Source organism: Aythya fuligula, chromosome 27 (assembly GCF_009819795.1).
Source record: "Aythya fuligula isolate bAytFul2 chromosome 27, bAytFul2.pri, whole genome shotgun sequence".
Classification (NCBI taxonomy): Eukaryota; Metazoa; Chordata; class Aves; order Anseriformes; family Anatidae; genus Aythya; species Aythya fuligula.
Window position 1 is genome coordinate 915221 of NC_045585.1, and position 14758 is coordinate 929978.

General features: G+C 63.5%; 3 protein-coding genes across 3 annotated transcripts; 2 read left to right on the forward strand and 1 right to left on the reverse strand.

Annotated features, from left to right (window-relative positions):
- Window positions 1-328: 328 nt before the first annotated feature.
- Window positions 329-4219, reverse strand: KCNIP3 (potassium voltage-gated channel interacting protein 3). The gene is made up of 8 exons (XM_032204199.1): window positions 3909-4219; window positions 2324-2448; window positions 2177-2246; window positions 2014-2084; window positions 1453-1560; window positions 1172-1276; window positions 1036-1098; window positions 329-843 (listed from the first exon to the last, which is right to left on the reverse strand). Exons 1-8 carry the CDS (start codon window positions 4009-4011, stop codon window positions 796-798), a joined length of 693 nt encoding a protein of 230 aa, XP_032060090.1. The 5' UTR covers window positions 4012-4219; the 3' UTR covers window positions 329-795.
- Window positions 4220-5813: 1594 nt separating this feature from the next.
- Window positions 5814-6934, forward strand: LOC116499394 (cytochrome c oxidase subunit 5B, mitochondrial). Its single transcript, XM_032204113.1, has 4 exons — window positions 5814-5966; window positions 6095-6168; window positions 6450-6549; window positions 6664-6934. The coding sequence occupies exons 1-4, from the start codon at window positions 5873-5875 to the stop codon at window positions 6774-6776; spliced, it is 381 nt and encodes a 126-aa protein (XP_032060004.1). The 5' UTR covers window positions 5814-5872; the 3' UTR covers window positions 6777-6934.
- Window positions 6935-7962: 1028 nt separating this feature from the next.
- On the forward strand, window positions 7963-9559 carry PURB (purine rich element binding protein B). Its single transcript, XM_032204060.1, has one exon. It carries the CDS (start codon window positions 7963-7965, stop codon window positions 9016-9018), a length of 1056 nt encoding a protein of 351 aa, XP_032059951.1. The 3' UTR covers window positions 9019-9559.
- Window positions 9560-14758: the final 5199 nt, after the last annotated feature.

The following is a 14758-nucleotide window of genomic DNA, read 5'->3' on the forward strand; positions in this document are numbered from 1 at the left end:
GCCTCTGCCCGCTCCCTCTGCTCCCCCTTCCTTTGCACCCCCTCCCCTTGCGCATGCGCAGTGCTGGGGCCGGGCTCCATGATGGAGCCAGGCTCCATGGAGGGCTTGGCCTTCCTTCTCCTCCTCCTCCTCCTCCTCCTCCTCCACCACCATCACCAATAAAATGTCCGTTTCCCACCCACCCAGAGACCCCCCTGTCGCCCTTCCCAGACAGCCCCGCTTCGGTGTAGGTGTCCACTTGCCAGCCCCATCTTTTGGGGGAAAAAAGCCGGAAAATGGCTTCGCCTCCGTGTGAGAGCCGCCCCTGGTGGTGGTGGAGGCATGCGGCTGGGTGCTGGGTCCCTCAGTGGTCACCCGTTGGTTTATTTAAAGAAAGCGAACAAACAAAAAGAAACAATCAGCCCAGGTGGATTTGCAGAGGGTTCCCGCCCTCACCAGGACATTTTGGGGTTTTCGCCCCCATCCCTTCCCCGGGGCCCTCCCCACCGCCCCGTCCCCAAAGTCACTTTTATTTTTTTTCTGTAAATCCTCGAGGTGTCAGTTCCGGTGCTGTGACAAGGTCTTCTGCACCCCTGGCCGTCCCCTGGGGCAGGGAGACCCTGCTTTGGGGAGTTCTGCCCCAAAAGTGGCTGGCAGGGGCGGCTCTGGCTGCTCAGGTGGACAAGCCAGCAACGTTCTCACTTTTAACGTTTCCTGCTTATTTCGAGTGTTTCTTGCACCTTGAGCATTAGGAGCCTCGCGTTGTGTCTTGAAGGGGTCAAAACCGATCCTCCCCTGCACCCCACGGCAGCGGCTCTAGATGGTGTTCTCAAAGATCTGCATGGAGCTCATGATGTCCTCGTCCTGCGAGGGGCGAGAGGGACAGGTCGCAGCCCCCAGACCCCCTGCTGGGACCTGCGCTTTTGTGTCGCCCCCCAGAGACCTAAAGGGTGCAGCCTCCTCTCCCCCCAAACCCATAGGGACGTCCCTTTGGAGGGGATGAGGCCAGGGGGTGAGGAGGAGGAGGTGGCACTGAAGCCCCCCCAGGTGCCCCACCTGCTGGCACGTCTCCAGGAACTCCTCGAAGGTCACCACGCCGTCCCCGTTCCTGTCCATCTTCTGTAAGGGAAGAGCTCAGCGGGGGCCGTCCCCGTCCCTGTCGGCAGTGTGCCGGGGGAGAGGCCAGGCTCACCTGGAAGAAGAGCTCCACGTGCTCGGCGGGCGCACTGTCCCTCAGGGCGGGCAGGGTGCAGCGCCCCATCATGTCGTAGATGGACTTCATGATCTCCAGCATCTCCTGGGGAGGGCACAGAGCGGGACCGGGGTGACAAAAACCTCCCCAATCCCCCCCCATGCTCCTTCCCAAGGAGGCCACCTCCATCCCCCAGCCCTGTCTCCCTTGGTTTTGTCCCTCTCTGGATGTCCCTATGGGTGCCACCACCCCCGCCGCCCCCTCCTCGTCCCCCGGGGCACCTCCTTGGTGATGAAGCCGTCCTTATTAATGTCGTAGAGGTTGAAAGCCCAGTTCAGCTTCTCCTGCACCGTCCCCCGCAGCAAAACGGAGAGGCCACCGACGAAATCCTGCCCGAGGGACAGTGGCCATGAGCGGTCCCCACACCGGGACACGTCCCACCTGCAGTGACCCCCTTCCAGACCCCACAAAAGGCTCCGCAGCGCGGCCATCGACCGCGGGGACTTCTCCTATCGATCCCGCTGCTATTCTGGCTCCTATCTATTTTTAATCGCCTGGGATGCGCCAGCCGCTGCCGCAGGCTCCCCGCAGCCCCCCGGCACCTGCTGGCAACGGGGCTGCAGATTTTCGGGGGGCACCACCATTTGGACCGGCTGATCCCGACCATGCAAAGCCTCGCCGAGCCCCTACCCAAGCATCCCTCCTCACACGGCCCTCCCCGGGACTCCTATCTGATGAATCACGCTGCTGGGCACACTCGCATCGAGCCCAGCATCCTCAGCACCGCCGAGGGTGGTGGCACCGGTGTCCCCCTGCGGCACTGGTGTCCCCCCACTGCTCACCTCGAAGCAGAGCGCCCCGCTGCCGTCGGCGTCGAAGGCGGTGAACAAGAAGTGAGCGTAGGCGCTGGCGTCTGCGGAGGAGAGACAGGGGAAGTGGGGGTGTGGGAGCACCCCGTATTTTTTTTTTGGGGGGGTGACGCCACCCCGGGGTGCCCCCACTCACCGCCCTGCGGGAAGAATTGCGCGTAGATGAGCGTGAAGGTCTCCTCGTCCACCCGGCCACTGGGGCACTCCTGGGGGGGCAGAAGGGGCACCAGGTGAGCCCCATGGGGCTGCGGCCGCTCCCTGAGACCCTTCCCTGGGCACTCACGCTCTTGAAGCCGCGGTAGAGGGACTGCAGCTCCTTTTTGGTGAACTTGGTCTGCGCCTGCAGCTGCTCCAGCCCCTCGGGTTGGTGCCGCACGGCCGAGAGCTCCAGGTCGCCATCGCTGCTGTCTGCGGGGACGTGCGGGGCTGAGCGGGGCCTCCCCAGCTTTGGGGGTGAGCGCCGGGACCCCCGTGGTCCCCAGGGAGGGGATGTGATGGCGAGAGCATCGCGGCACCCCGCACCTTACCCGCCTGGACCTGGCTGTGCTCGGGAACAAACCTGGAATCCCCCAAACCTGGCAAAACCCGGCAGCTCTCCCCGTTGCGATGAGGAACTCACCCGGGGCGGCTCCATCGGCTGCTAGCTCCGGGTTTCACCGCCCGGGTGAGGAAACGGCTCTGTCAGCGCTTGGAGGGCTTCCCAGGAGCTGCTGGACTGTGCCCGCTCCGGCAGCGTGATCCCAGAGCACCCCAAAGCATCCTGGAGCATCCCCGGGCATCCCAGAGCATCCCGGAGCATCTCCGAGCATCCTGCAGCCTCCCCAGGCATCCCAAAGCATCTTGGAGCTTCTCAGAGCATCCCCATGTGTCCCAGACCATCTTGGAGCATCCCCGGGCATCCCAGAGGATCCCAGAACATCCCAAACCACCCTGGAGCATCCCAAACCATCCCGGAGCATCCCCTGCCCAGGCTCCCACCCGCACCGCGTCTGCCTCTCACGTCCCTCTCCCCCCTCCCCGGCTCTCTGCGCCGTCCGTGCTGCCGGAAGGTAATTAATAAATGATGCCTCGTTAATGTTTCCAGCCCGGGAAGCCCCCGCGGAGCCGTTCGATGCTGAGTGGAGTCAGCAGGAACTTCGGGATGGGGAAGGTGGGATGGGGTTGGGGAGAGCCCCGGTCATGCCGCGTGTCCCCAGACTGGGGGGGGACACCCTGGGGACCCCCAATGGGCTGCACTGGGGGTTACTGGGCTGCCGGGCTGGGGTTGGGGTGTAGAGGGGCAGTGTGGAGCCCCCTGTCCTCCTGGCTGGGGTGGGATCGGACTTGGGAGTCCTCAGAGAGACATTTTAGAGAGGTTCGAGGGGTCAGTGCGGGATTGGGGATCCTCAGCACCCCATCTCAGGGGGATTTTAGGGGACCCTGCAGGCTTGGTGGTCCCCAATCTGCCATCTTGGGGGGTTTCAGGGGTCAAGGTGGGCTTGGGAGGTCCCCAGCACCCCATCTTGGGCAGGTTTGGGAATCTGAGGGGGCTTCCCCAGCACCCTGCCCCATGGGCTATAGGTTAGTACAGGCTCAGAGCTCCCCAGCACCCCATTTGGGAGGGTTTTGCGGGGCGGTGTGTGCTCAGAGCCCCCCAGCAGCCCATTTTGGGGTGCTCAAGGGGAGACCAGGGCCGCAGCATGCTCAACGGGGCTGTGACGTGGTGGTGAAGGACACCCCAAAACCTTCGGGGTTCACCACGGAGGTTCCCGGAGAGGCACCCACACCACCAGCAGCCCCTCCACGAGGAGCATCCCCGGGGTCACGTCCCCACCGTGGGCACCCCAAACCACGTCCAGCCCCAGCCCGGGGAGGGGGCCGGGGGTTACCTTCGGCAGAGATGGGCTCCAGGATGCCGAACTGCTTGAGGACGGCGATGAAGAGGAGGATGACCACGGCCACAGCGCACAGCTCCATGCCCTGCATGGCCATGCTGGGCCGGGGGCACCCCGGGGTGGCGGCGGCAGCGGCGGCGCCTTCGGGTGCTGCGGCGGGGCCGTCCCCTGCCCTCCGCCCCCCCGGCCCTGCCCTCCTCCCTTGGCACGCACCCACGCCTTCGGACACGGTGCTCGCCCTTTTTTCCAACAGTCTCTCGCTTTTTCCAATACTTTCTCCCTTTTCCCCAATACTTTCTCCTTTTTTCCTATACTTTCTCCTCTTTTTCCCAATAATTTCTCTTTTTATCTAATAGTTTCCCCTTTTTCCCTATACTTTCCCCTTTTTTTTCCAATAGCTTCTCTTTTTTTCCAATACTTTCTCATTTTTTTCCAATAGTTTCTCTTTTTTTTCCCAGTAATTCCTATTTTTTCCTGTAATTTCACATTATTTTCCAATATTTTATCATTCTCTCAATAGTTTCTCATTTTTTTTTCCCAATAGCTTCTCCTTTTTTTCCCAATAGCTTCTCCTTTTTTCCTCATTCTTTTTCCAATAGCTTCTCCTTTTTTCCTCATTCTTTTTCCAATAACTTCCCCTTTTTCCCAATGCTTTCTCTTCCTTCTAACAGTTTCTCATTATTTCCCATTTTTTCTCCCTGTTTCCAATGTTTTCTCCTTTTTGCCAGCAATTTCTCCTTTTTTTTTTTTCCCCAATAGCTCCTCGTTTTGTCCATCTTTCCACCTTTTCCCCCATATTTTCTCTTTTTTTTTTTTTCCCATATTTTTTCTCTTTTTATTCTTTCCCAATATTTCCTCTCTCTCTTTTTTTTTTTTTTTTCTGCATTTTCTCATATTTCCAATACTTTCTCCTTTCTTCCTTCAAAACACAGCTGGGGGGCAAAATGGGTGCTTCCTGTCTCCCCCCACACATCACCCATGGGTGTCCCCTTTGCCTTGACATCCCCCCCCCCATTAAAAACACACCAAAAAAAAGGTTCCTTTACCCCCCCAGCAGACTGAGGCGGGCAGTAATTACCCCCCAGCAGGGTAATTAACAGCCCCCCTTCACAGCCCGATGGCTGCCAGCAGGCATCGATCCCTGCCTGCAATATTAACGAGGGCGAGCCATTACCGCCGCTCCCGCGGGTGCGATGAGCGCAGCCTGTGCTCAGCAAAGCGCGGCCACCCCCGCCACGGGGCCAGGGCTTCGTGTCCCCATGGGACCCCCAAGGATGAAGGGGGAGCCAACTTGGCAAGCACCAAGTTGCCAACACGCAATTAGCGCGGCGAGGGCTAACGAGCCCTGATGGGGGAGCGATGGGGATGAGTAAGCAGCGCAGGTAGCGGCCGCTGGCACTGGGCCTGGGCTGTGCTGGGGGGGGCACTGAGTTATGGGGGGAAACTGAGTTATGGGGAAACTGAGTTATGGGGGCACTGAGTTATGGGGAAACTGAGACATGGGGAAACTGAGGCACGGTGTGTTTGTGGGGACTTTGGCTGTGTCTGTCCATCTGTCCGGCACCAGGACCATGCCACCACGTCACTGGGGTTATGGGGACCTGTCCCCATGGTTGCGGGCCAGCCACGATGTCCCCATGGCCCTGGGGACGCGTCCCCACCGCCATGGGGCCTGGCCTCAAGCAGCCCCATGGCCGCCTTCACCCGCACAGGGCCCGTTGCTAAGGCCAGGCCCCGTTGCTAGGGGCGTGGCCTCACACGGAGGGCGTGGCCAGTTGCTAGGGGGCGTGACCAGTTGTTAGGGGGCGAGGCCTCGATCTCAAGGGCGTGTCCGGACACTGAGGGCGGGGCTCGTTGCCCCGGGCAACTCGCGCCCTGCGGCCACTTCCGCCGCGCCGCCACTTCCGCTTCCGCCGCCGCCTCCGGAAGTGCCGGGTGCCGCCGCTGTCGCCGCCGCCATGGCCTCAAGGTTACTGCGGGTGAGCGCGGCCCTGCGCCTCCTGCCCGCCGCCACCGCCCGCGCCGCGCCCGTCCGGCACCTCGCCACGCCCGGTGAGCGGGGACGGGGAGGGAACCGGGCAGGGAACGGGCACCGGGAACGGGGAGCGGGAACGGGAACCGGGGGGGGTGCGGGGGGGAGGCCGCGGGTTCCCGGTCTGACGGCGCCGCCCCTCCCGCAGGAGGCCTCGCCAGCGACCAGGAGCAGGCGACGGGGCTGGAGCGGAAAGTGCTGGAGGCCATGAACAAGGGGCTGGTGAGTGGGGGGCGGGGCGGGACCGGGACCGGGGGGGGGGAGGGGGGGATGGGAGAGGCCGGTTTGGGGGGGCTGGGAAAGGAGCGGGGGGGCCGCGCCCAGTGTGGGGGGGGCTCGGGGGGAGGGATCAGAGCGGGGGGCACCGTGATGAGGGGCGGGGGAGGGGGGCGGAGTGCCTGGGGGGGGCTCAAGGGCTGGGGGCTCACCCTCTGTGCCCCTCCCCCATTTTCTGTCCCCTCCCCCCTCTTTGTGCTCCCCCCATCTCTGTCCCTCCCCCCCAGGACCCCTACAGCATGTTCCGGCCCAAGCGCTACGCGGGGACCAAGGAGGACCCCAACCTCGTGCCCTCCATCGGTGACAAGCGCATCGTGGGCTGCGTCTGTAAGCACCCCCCCCTTCCTCACCCCCTTGCCCCCTCCCCCTTTTCTCGTGCCCTTGTCCCCGTCCCTCTGTCCCTGTCCGTCCATCCCAGCTGCTTTCTGTTCCCCCCCCCAGGTGAAGAGGACAACAGCTGCGTCATCTGGTTCTGGCTGCACAAGGGGGAGGCTCAGCGCTGCCCCTCCTGCGGCGCCCACTACAAGCTGATCCCCCACGAGCTGCCCCACTGAGGGTCCGGCCCAGGGGGGGCCACACCGGACCCGCCTCAGCACCCTGAGGACCCCCCCTCCCAGCACCCATCTGGAGTTTTCAGAGCCGCGCCGTGCCGCTGCGGCGCTCGTTGTGTTGTTTGTGTTCCCCCCTCGTATAAAAACGAGTTGTGTGTGGAGACCTGGCCCTGGTGGTTCTGTACCGGGGAGGTGGGGGCAGCACCCATGGGTGCGGTGCTGGAGGGTGCTGCAAGGCGGTGGGGTGGGGGCACTGAGGGGGTGTTGCTCACCCTTGGGTGCTCCCCTTGCGAGGGGGATGGCGGGAAGGGCACTCTCTGGTGCTGGTTGCCAGAGAGGTGACACTTGGGGTTGTGGGGGGGTGACAGCGCCGTGTCACTGTCCCCAGACTCCCAGGAATGCGTCCCTGCAGCCGTTATTTCACCAGGGCGGCTCCTGCCCTTGGCAGAGGCGCTTCCCAGGGGTGGGTTTCCTCCAGCAGCCCCCCAGGGAGGATGGAGGTGAGGCTGCTGCATGCTCTACGGGGGTCACCGCGCTGTGCCCCAGTGCCGTGCCGCCCCTCCCAGCCTCCAGAAGGGGCCAAGGACAGCGAGGAGCTGGGGGGGCTGCCGGGGGGGGGGGTCCCCATAGCCCCAGTGCCCCCCCTGCCACCGACCCCGGGAGCGGGGCCTCCCCCGGCCTCCCCCTGGCCACAGGTTTGGGCCCCAAGGGTGGGGGTGGTGCAGGCCCAGGGGCTCCCAGCCCCCTCCCCCACCCTGCTGGGCTCCCCCCCAGACGCTGCGCTCCCTGTCCGTGACGTCACGCGCGCCGCCGATGACGTCACGTTGCTTTGACGCAGCGCGGCGCCGCGTCCTCCAATGGGAGCCGCCGCCGGGCGTGATTGACAGCGGGGAGGCGGGCGGGACGAGCGGGGCGGTGACGTCACGCGCGGGCCTCAGGGCGGAGCCGGGGGCGGGGCAGTGGGCGTGGCCTCGCGCTGGGGGGCGTGGCCTCTCGGCGGCAGAGGGCGCGCGGGGACGCGGCGGGCGGAGCCGCTCCCCCCCCCCTCTTCCCCCCCAACGGCCCCACGTGGGGCGCGGCGGAGTGCGGCGGTGACGTCACCCCTGTCGCAGAGGGGCGGGGCCGCGCGCCGGAAGCGGGGCGGGCGGCGCGCGCGGAAGGAAGGGCGGGCGCGGGGCGGGCGGCCAAGATGGCGGACGGCGACAGCGGCAGCGAGCGCGGCGGCAGCGGCAGCGGCAGCGGCGGGGGGGGCGGCGGGGGAGGCTTCGCGGCGCCCCGGGGAGGCGGCGGAGGAGGGAGCGGGGCCGGCGGCGGCGGCGGAGGAGGCGGCGGAGGCGGCGGCGGGGCCGGCCCCGAGCAGGAGACGCAGGAGCTGGCGTCGAAGCGGCTGGACATCCAGAACAAGCGCTTCTACCTGGACGTGAAGCAGAACGCCAAGGGGCGCTTCCTGAAGATCGCCGAGGTGGGCGCCGGGGGCTCCAAGAGCCGCCTGACGCTGTCCATGGCCGTGGCCGCCGAGTTCCGCGACTACCTGGGCGACTTCATCGAGCACTACGCGCAGCTGGGGCCCTCCAGCCCCGAGCAGCTGGCGCAGGCCGCCGGCCCCGGCGGCGACGAGGGCGGCGGGCCCGGGCCGCGGCGGGCCCTGAAGAGCGAGTTCCTGGTGCGGGAGAACCGCAAGTACTACCTGGACCTGAAGGAGAACCAGCGCGGGCGCTTCCTCCGCATCCGCCAGACCGTCAACCGCGGCCCCGGCGGGCCCGGCGGCTTCCCCGGCGGCCCCCCCGGGCTGCAGAGCGGGCAGACCATCGCGCTGCCCGCCCAGGGGCTGATCGAGTTCCGCGACGCCCTGGCCAAGCTGATCGACGACTACGGGGGCGAGGAGGACGAGCTGGGCGGCCCCGGGGGCGGCGGGCCGGGCGGCGGGGGGCTCTACGGGGAGCTGCCCGAGGGCACCTCCATCACCGTGGACTCCAAGCGCTTCTTCTTCGACGTGGGCTGCAACAAGTACGGCGTCTTCCTGCGGGTGAGCGAGGTGAAGCCGTCCTACCGCAACGCCATCACCGTCCCCTACAAGGCCTGGGCCAAGTTCGGCGGCGCCTTCTGCCGCTACGCCGAGGAGATGCGCGACATCCAGGAGCGCCAGCGGGACAAGCTCTACGACCGCCGCGCCGGGCCCCCCGGTCCCGGCAGCGGCAGCGGCGCTGGCGACGACTCCGACGGCGACGACGTGGACGACGACTGAGCCCCCCGCCGCCAGCGCCCGCCGGCCTCCCCCCTCCTCTTCCCTCCCTGCCCTCCCCGGACCCCCCTTCCCCTCCTCGCCGCGACGGGGAGAAGGGGGCCCCGAGCCCGCCTCCGAGTCCCCCTCCCTGGCCCCCGGCTCTGCCACCGGCGAGAGGAGAGAGAAACCGGCCCGACCGCAGCCACCGACCGCGTCCCTCCCTCCTCCGCGCACGCCCCGACCCGCGCCACCGGGACGAGCCACCGGCGTCCCCCCGGGGACGAGCGCCCGGCCCCCCCCCTCCTCCCTTCATCCCCCCCCCCCCCGCCTGCTGCAGCCCGAGGACTCCGCGCTTTTTTGGGGCCGGGGGTGCCTGGATCCTCTCTCCTCTCCCGTCCCGCCCCGACCCCCTCTGCCCGTGTCGGCGTCGTGCCCCCCGCCACCACCGAAACCAGCAGCCCGGCGCCCCCCGGGGAGCCGCCGCACGCCGGCTGGGGGGGAGCGAAGGAGCCGGCGAGCTTTCGGCAGCCAGATGCCATGCGGGGGGGCCGTCTCTGGACCAACGTCCATTGTCTCTTATTTTTTTCTTCTTTTTTTTTTTTTTTTTTTTTTCCTCCCCCCTTTGCGGAATCGTTTTGTTTTCTGGGATGCGAACTGCTAAACTCCAGGCGCCTGAACTGGAACCCGTAACTGAGCTAGTGCAAAGCTGGCAGGTTTCTGAAGATAAAGGAACACTTCTCCTGTTCTGATTTTTTTTTTTTTTGGATTATTATTAGTTTTTCCCCCCCTCCTCCCTTCTTTTTAACATGGGGGTTGCAAAGAGAGGTAGGCTAGAGAAAAAAGCAGGCACAAAGCACAAGGCAAGCTCGACGGATCGGCTGCTGCTCGCTGGAGATCTTCCCCTCCTCTCCAAATAAGGTGGGCTCGAGCGAGCGCCGGGTTGGCAGCGGGAAGGCCAGGCAGGATTCCCCGGGCGGCCGCGAGCGGGGCCGCCGCCGTCGGATGAATTTTTCCAAGCCCTGGCTCGGCCGGGAGGACCGGCGGCCAGGAGGAGCGCCCGGCGCCGCGCGCGGGACTCGGAGGCCTCGGCGGGCACGCGCCCGCGCGACGCCGGCGACCTCAGGTGCAGAAACCCAACCCGTTGGTCTTCGCCCGCGGATTTTTAACACGAACTCGATGCGTTTCCTCAGTACCTCACGCCGTGCGAGCGGCGGGGCCGGCGCCGGCCGGCTCGTTAGCGCGACGCAACCTGTGGGAGCTCCGACGAGCGCTGGGACCGCGCACCCCGGCGGCCGGGGCGTTGGATTTTTATTTTTTTCTCTTTTTTCTCTCTCTTTTTTTTTTTTTTTTTTTTAACCACCTCGCCGTTTTCACCAGAGACTGGCTCCTGCCAACAACTCGTCCAGCTGCTCCGGAATAAAAGTGGGGTCCTTTCAGCGATCACCTCTGTTATTAAATGGATTTTCACTCTCAAATGGTCTTTTTTTTTAGCTGATCGGGTCAGTCCTGCCCCTCCAGAAAGGTATTTTTTTAGCCACATTATCCTAGTAACTTTGAACTGAATGGGGAGCCCGCTGTTCATTCCAAAGTTTCAGGTATCATTGTGTGACACCTTCTAGAGTCTCTAGGACTTTTTAATTTTTTCCTCTCATGATTTTTTTAATTTTTTTTTTTCTCTTTTTGGAAACTGTGCATGCCTGCCCTCTGAGCTGCCTTGTTAATTTATTGTTGCGAACCCTTCTGCTGGCATCCCCCTCTCCGCGCTCTCTGTTCGCTCCGTATTTATTGGAAGGCGAGGAACGGCCCCGCAGCGACTCCCCACGCGGCCGGCCGGGGGGGCACCGGCTCCGTCCCCCGCCCCGAGCCACGGGGACAGCCCCACGCGGCCGCCCGCCACCACCTCTCGCCGCCCTCCCGTTGTCCGTAGGTCTTTTTAAGGGATTTTTAACGAGAACTTATTTTTTTTTTTTCCTTTTCCTTCCGTTTTCCCCCGTTTTTTAATTCTTCTCCGTCGCAAAGAACTCGGTTTCCTAAAATCCTAACGGGAGCAATAGTATTTCTCGATGTCCGAATCACATCCGTACACTTGTACTGTATTTTGTACTGTAAGGCAGCTGTTTCCAGTAATGTCCTGCTGTATTTACCGATGTGTTTTGTTCACACGCGTTCAGTTCTTTGCCGCGGAGAACGCAGCGCCGCGGGCCGGCGGCGAGGAGGAGGAGGAGGAGGACGAAGGCGGCCCCGGCCCCGCTCGCCGCCCAGGACGCCGGCTCCGCGCGCAGACCAGCATCTCGTCCCCTCGCTTCGGTGGTGATGGACTTTCTGTTGCTCAGCTGCTGTGAGCCAGTTCGGTTCTTGCAAAGATGCAGGCGGTACCTCTCCTTTTGAAGAGGATTATATATATATATATATAAATATATATATTCTTTTTTTTCTTTTTTTTTTTTTTTTTTTTTTTTTGGCTGAAATTGCAGTAACTAGCCTTACCTTTCTACTCTGTGGTAGCGGCGCGGGCTTCGCGGGCCCGGCTACGCTGTCGATAGCTGCCTAGGAAAACACGTGGAAGAGGCAAAGAGGCAAAGATCACGTCCGCCAAAAAAAAAAAAAATGTCCAACCCACTGCCGCAGACGGCGTTCGCTTTGGCAACCAGAAACCTTTCTCCCGCCGGCGCCAGGCCGGCCGAGCGATGTATCTATGTACAGAAACCTTCCGCAGCTCCATTTGACCTTCCAGCACACAGGTGAGAAGAGCAGAGCGCGTCGGGGGAAGAAATCTCGCAGCAAAAAAAAAAAAAAAAAAAAAAGGAAAAACAAAACGATTAACAGAAATTAGTTTTTTTTTATTTTTATTTTTTATAACCCTGCCAGCGGCCGGCGAGAGCGATTTTCGGAGAGGTGGGCGGGCGAGGAGGTGCTCCTCGCGGTGGGCTTCAGCGGTCGCTTCGTGCTCCGGGAGCTCGATCCCAAAATCGCCCCCGTGGCGGGCGGGTCGGCCGGTGGCTGTGCGATGTGTGCACCTGTAGGGGTGCGCGCAGGAGGCTGGGGGTTGTTTCTTTTTTCCTTTACGGTTCGGATTCGGTAGAAAACGGGCAAAATGTTGTTTGTGTTTTCTTTTAATGTTTTATGCCGGAAGGGGGAAATCCCAAATGGTTGGAGCTTCCAGATTTCTGTTGCCCCAGAAGGGACGGTTTGAGAGCGCAACTCTATCAGAGCATCTGCTGTACAAAAGGCAATGTAAATCTTGTATAGCACCCCAAAAAAAACTTAATGTAAATACCCGAGACGTCTGGGCCGATCGCCCGGAGCCCGAGGCGGCCGCAGAGGGGTCCCCGCGGGGATCACCCCCCAAAAAAAACAAAACAAACCCAACCCCGCGGCTCCACTACAGTCAAAACTGCTTCAATTTCCCCGCTCCCTCCTGAGAGAAAAGGAAAAACCACGGAGCGTCCCTGCCGTGCTCCCGGCCGGGCGCACGAGGCCGGTGGCCGCCGTCCCCACGCCGAGCGGCCCGCAGGACGACTCGCGAGGACGGAGCTCTCCGGAGAGGGGCGGTTCCTCTCGTTGGCGAAAGCCTCGCCAACTTCTTTTAGAAAAGAAAAAAAAAAAAAAAAGAAAAAAGAAAAAAAAAAAAAGAACCGTGAGCGAGTGATGACGGTACTTCAGATGCACAAAGGAATCTCTCAGCAGATATTCGCCCGAGGAGCGCGGCCTCGGCTCGCGCCGCGGGGCCGGGAGCGGTTTCCCACGCGGGGTTCCAACGGGAGCGCCAGGCGTGCCGCGAGGACGAGGCGGCGGGAGGAAGGCTCCCTCCTCCTCCTCCCGGAGCTGGATGTTTGCTCGGGGTTTGTGTTGCTGGAAGCTCCCGTCCGGCTTCCCAGCTGCTGGGGAGCGGCGCTCGGGAAGGCACCCGCTCGGACGGACGGGAGCGGAGAGCCGGGACAGAGGGGGACAGAGGGCGGCGGGCTCGCGGCCCCCGCCGAGCTCCCCCCGCGCCCGGGGCAGCGCGGTTTTGGGGAGCTGGCGGTGCTGCTGGTGGCCGCGAGGCTCGAGGCCGCGTTACCAGCCTCAAAAATGCGTCGGGAGGCACGAGGCCACCAGAAGGGACGACCGCGGGTCTGTCCTGCACGGGGAGTGCTCTCGTCCCCGGGGCAGAGCTGAGGAGGTGAAACATCGGCGCAGGGCGAGGCAGAGCCTCGGCGAGAGCTGGAGGCTGAAAGAGAGAGAGAAAAGAGAGAGGCACCAGGGCCGGGCCTGGCTTCCGCAATATCTGCTGAGAGCCCAAAACGTTCACCCCGAAGTACCTTGACGAAAAGAAGAAAGTTTTATTCCTCTTATTTTTTTAATGAAAGAAAAAAAAAAATAAAAGCAAACCATGCACTTTACGCGGCCCAGCGCGGGGGCTGCCGGCGCCCGGAGGGGCCCCGTCCCCCTCTCCCACGGCAGCGGGGCCGATTCTCATTCCCTTCCTCTGCGGCCGGCGGGGCGGCTTCGGGAGGCGCCGGGGAGCGGCCGGCGGTTGCCGAAGGCAGGTCCTGGATTTACCACTAGCAAAGATGACGCCCGACGTGACGAACTCCTCATGCTAGCGAGCACTCCTTACCGTAGCAGATTTTTGCAAATGGAGTTTTACAGTCTATATTTAAAGAATTGTATGTTTGTAACAAATAAAAAAGTATGCGGAAAAGTGAATGAAAAACCCACCCGGCCCCGGTCTCGCTTTTTTTTTTTTTTTTTTGGGGGGGTGTTGGGGGTCGGTGTGGGGGGCTTCTGATCGCTGTGGGATCCTCCCGGAATTGCTGTGGGGGCCCTGGTGCTGGTGGAAGCGCCCCGAGGGCCACCTCGTCCCCCAGTTGGGCTCTGGGGACAGCGCAGCCCCTTGGGGGGCCCCCCTGAGGCGTGGGGACAGCTGGGGTGGGCTGCGGGGGGGGCATCGCGTGCAGCTGGCGGGCGCAAGTGCGAGAAATCGCCCCCGTCGAGGGAGGGGGAGGGCAGAAAGGGTTTGGTGCAAAGCTCGGTGCATACGTGTGGCACGTGCGGGTGCCCACGGCCGTGTTCCCCCCCCTGTTTTCGCCCCCCCCCCCCCTCCCAAGCAGCGCTGCAGCCCACGCCGGGCCCGCACGCGGTGACGCAGGCGCCGCAGCCCGCGCCGCATTTAGCTCTGCGGCTCCCTGCGGGCGCGGGCTCATCTGAGGACACGGGCGGCAGCCGCCTGCGCACTGCGAGCCGTGGCCGTCGCCGCCGCCGCCACCACCGCACGCAGCCCCTGGGCTCGGGGACCTGGCGTGACCCCATCCCCAGAGCCGGATCCGTGCTGCTGCCTCGTAAAAACGAAGCGGTTGGCGCTCCCCCCGGGTGCCAGCTGCTGCGGTGGGGGCCGGGGGAAGGCTGAGGGGGCTGAGGGGGGCTGCAGTGAGCCCCAGGGACAGCTGCGGGGGCTGCAGGCGCCGGCAGCAGTTGTTGCCTGCGGGGCAGGTGCAGGCAGTGGGGTTGGGGGGGGCAGATCCACTGCTGAGCTCGCCCCACACCCCAAAAATGCTGTGGGTGCATTAATAGGCACGGTGCTTGGTGCTGGGGGGGTTGGTGGGGAAATGAGGCATCAGGGGGCCTCTCCTCCTCCTCCTCCTCCTCCTCCCCCTCCTCCTCCCCAGCCCACACTCCCCTACCTCTCCTCCATCGCCTCCTCCCTGGCAGTGTCCGTCCCACGCATCCTGAGGCAGCAGCCGGGGCGCCCCCTGTTGTGAGGGCAGGTCTGGCTCCGCAG

Bases quoted from the DNA above. Each gene is read 5' to 3' on its own strand.
- LOC116499394 (XM_032204113.1), top strand. From the start codon at position 5,873: ATGGCCTCAAGGTTACTGCGGGTGAGCGCGGCCCTGCGCCTCCTGCCC. The intron at 6,169-6,449 runs GTGAGTGGGGGG...CCTCCCCCCCAG, and splicing joins AGGCCATGAACAAGGGGCTG to GACCCCTACAGCATGTTCCG. The intron at 6,550-6,663 runs GTAAGCACCCCC...TCCCCCCCCCAG, and splicing joins GCGCATCGTGGGCTGCGTCT to GTGAAGAGGACAACAGCTGC.
- PURB (XM_032204060.1), top strand. From the start codon at position 7,963: ATGGCGGACGGCGACAGCGGCAGCGAGCGCGGCGGCAGCGGCAGCGGC.
- KCNIP3 (XM_032204199.1), bottom strand. From the start codon at position 4,011: ATGGCCATGCAGGGCATGGAGCTGTGCGCTGTGGCCGTGGTCATCCTC. The intron at 2,449-3,908 runs GTAACCCCCGGC...ACGTCCCCGCAG, and splicing joins GGAGCCCATCTCTGCCGAAG to ACAGCAGCGATGGCGACCTG. The intron at 1,099-1,171 runs GTGAGCCTGGCC...CTTCCCTTACAG, and splicing joins ACGTGGAGCTCTTCTTCCAG to AAGATGGACAGGAACGGGGA.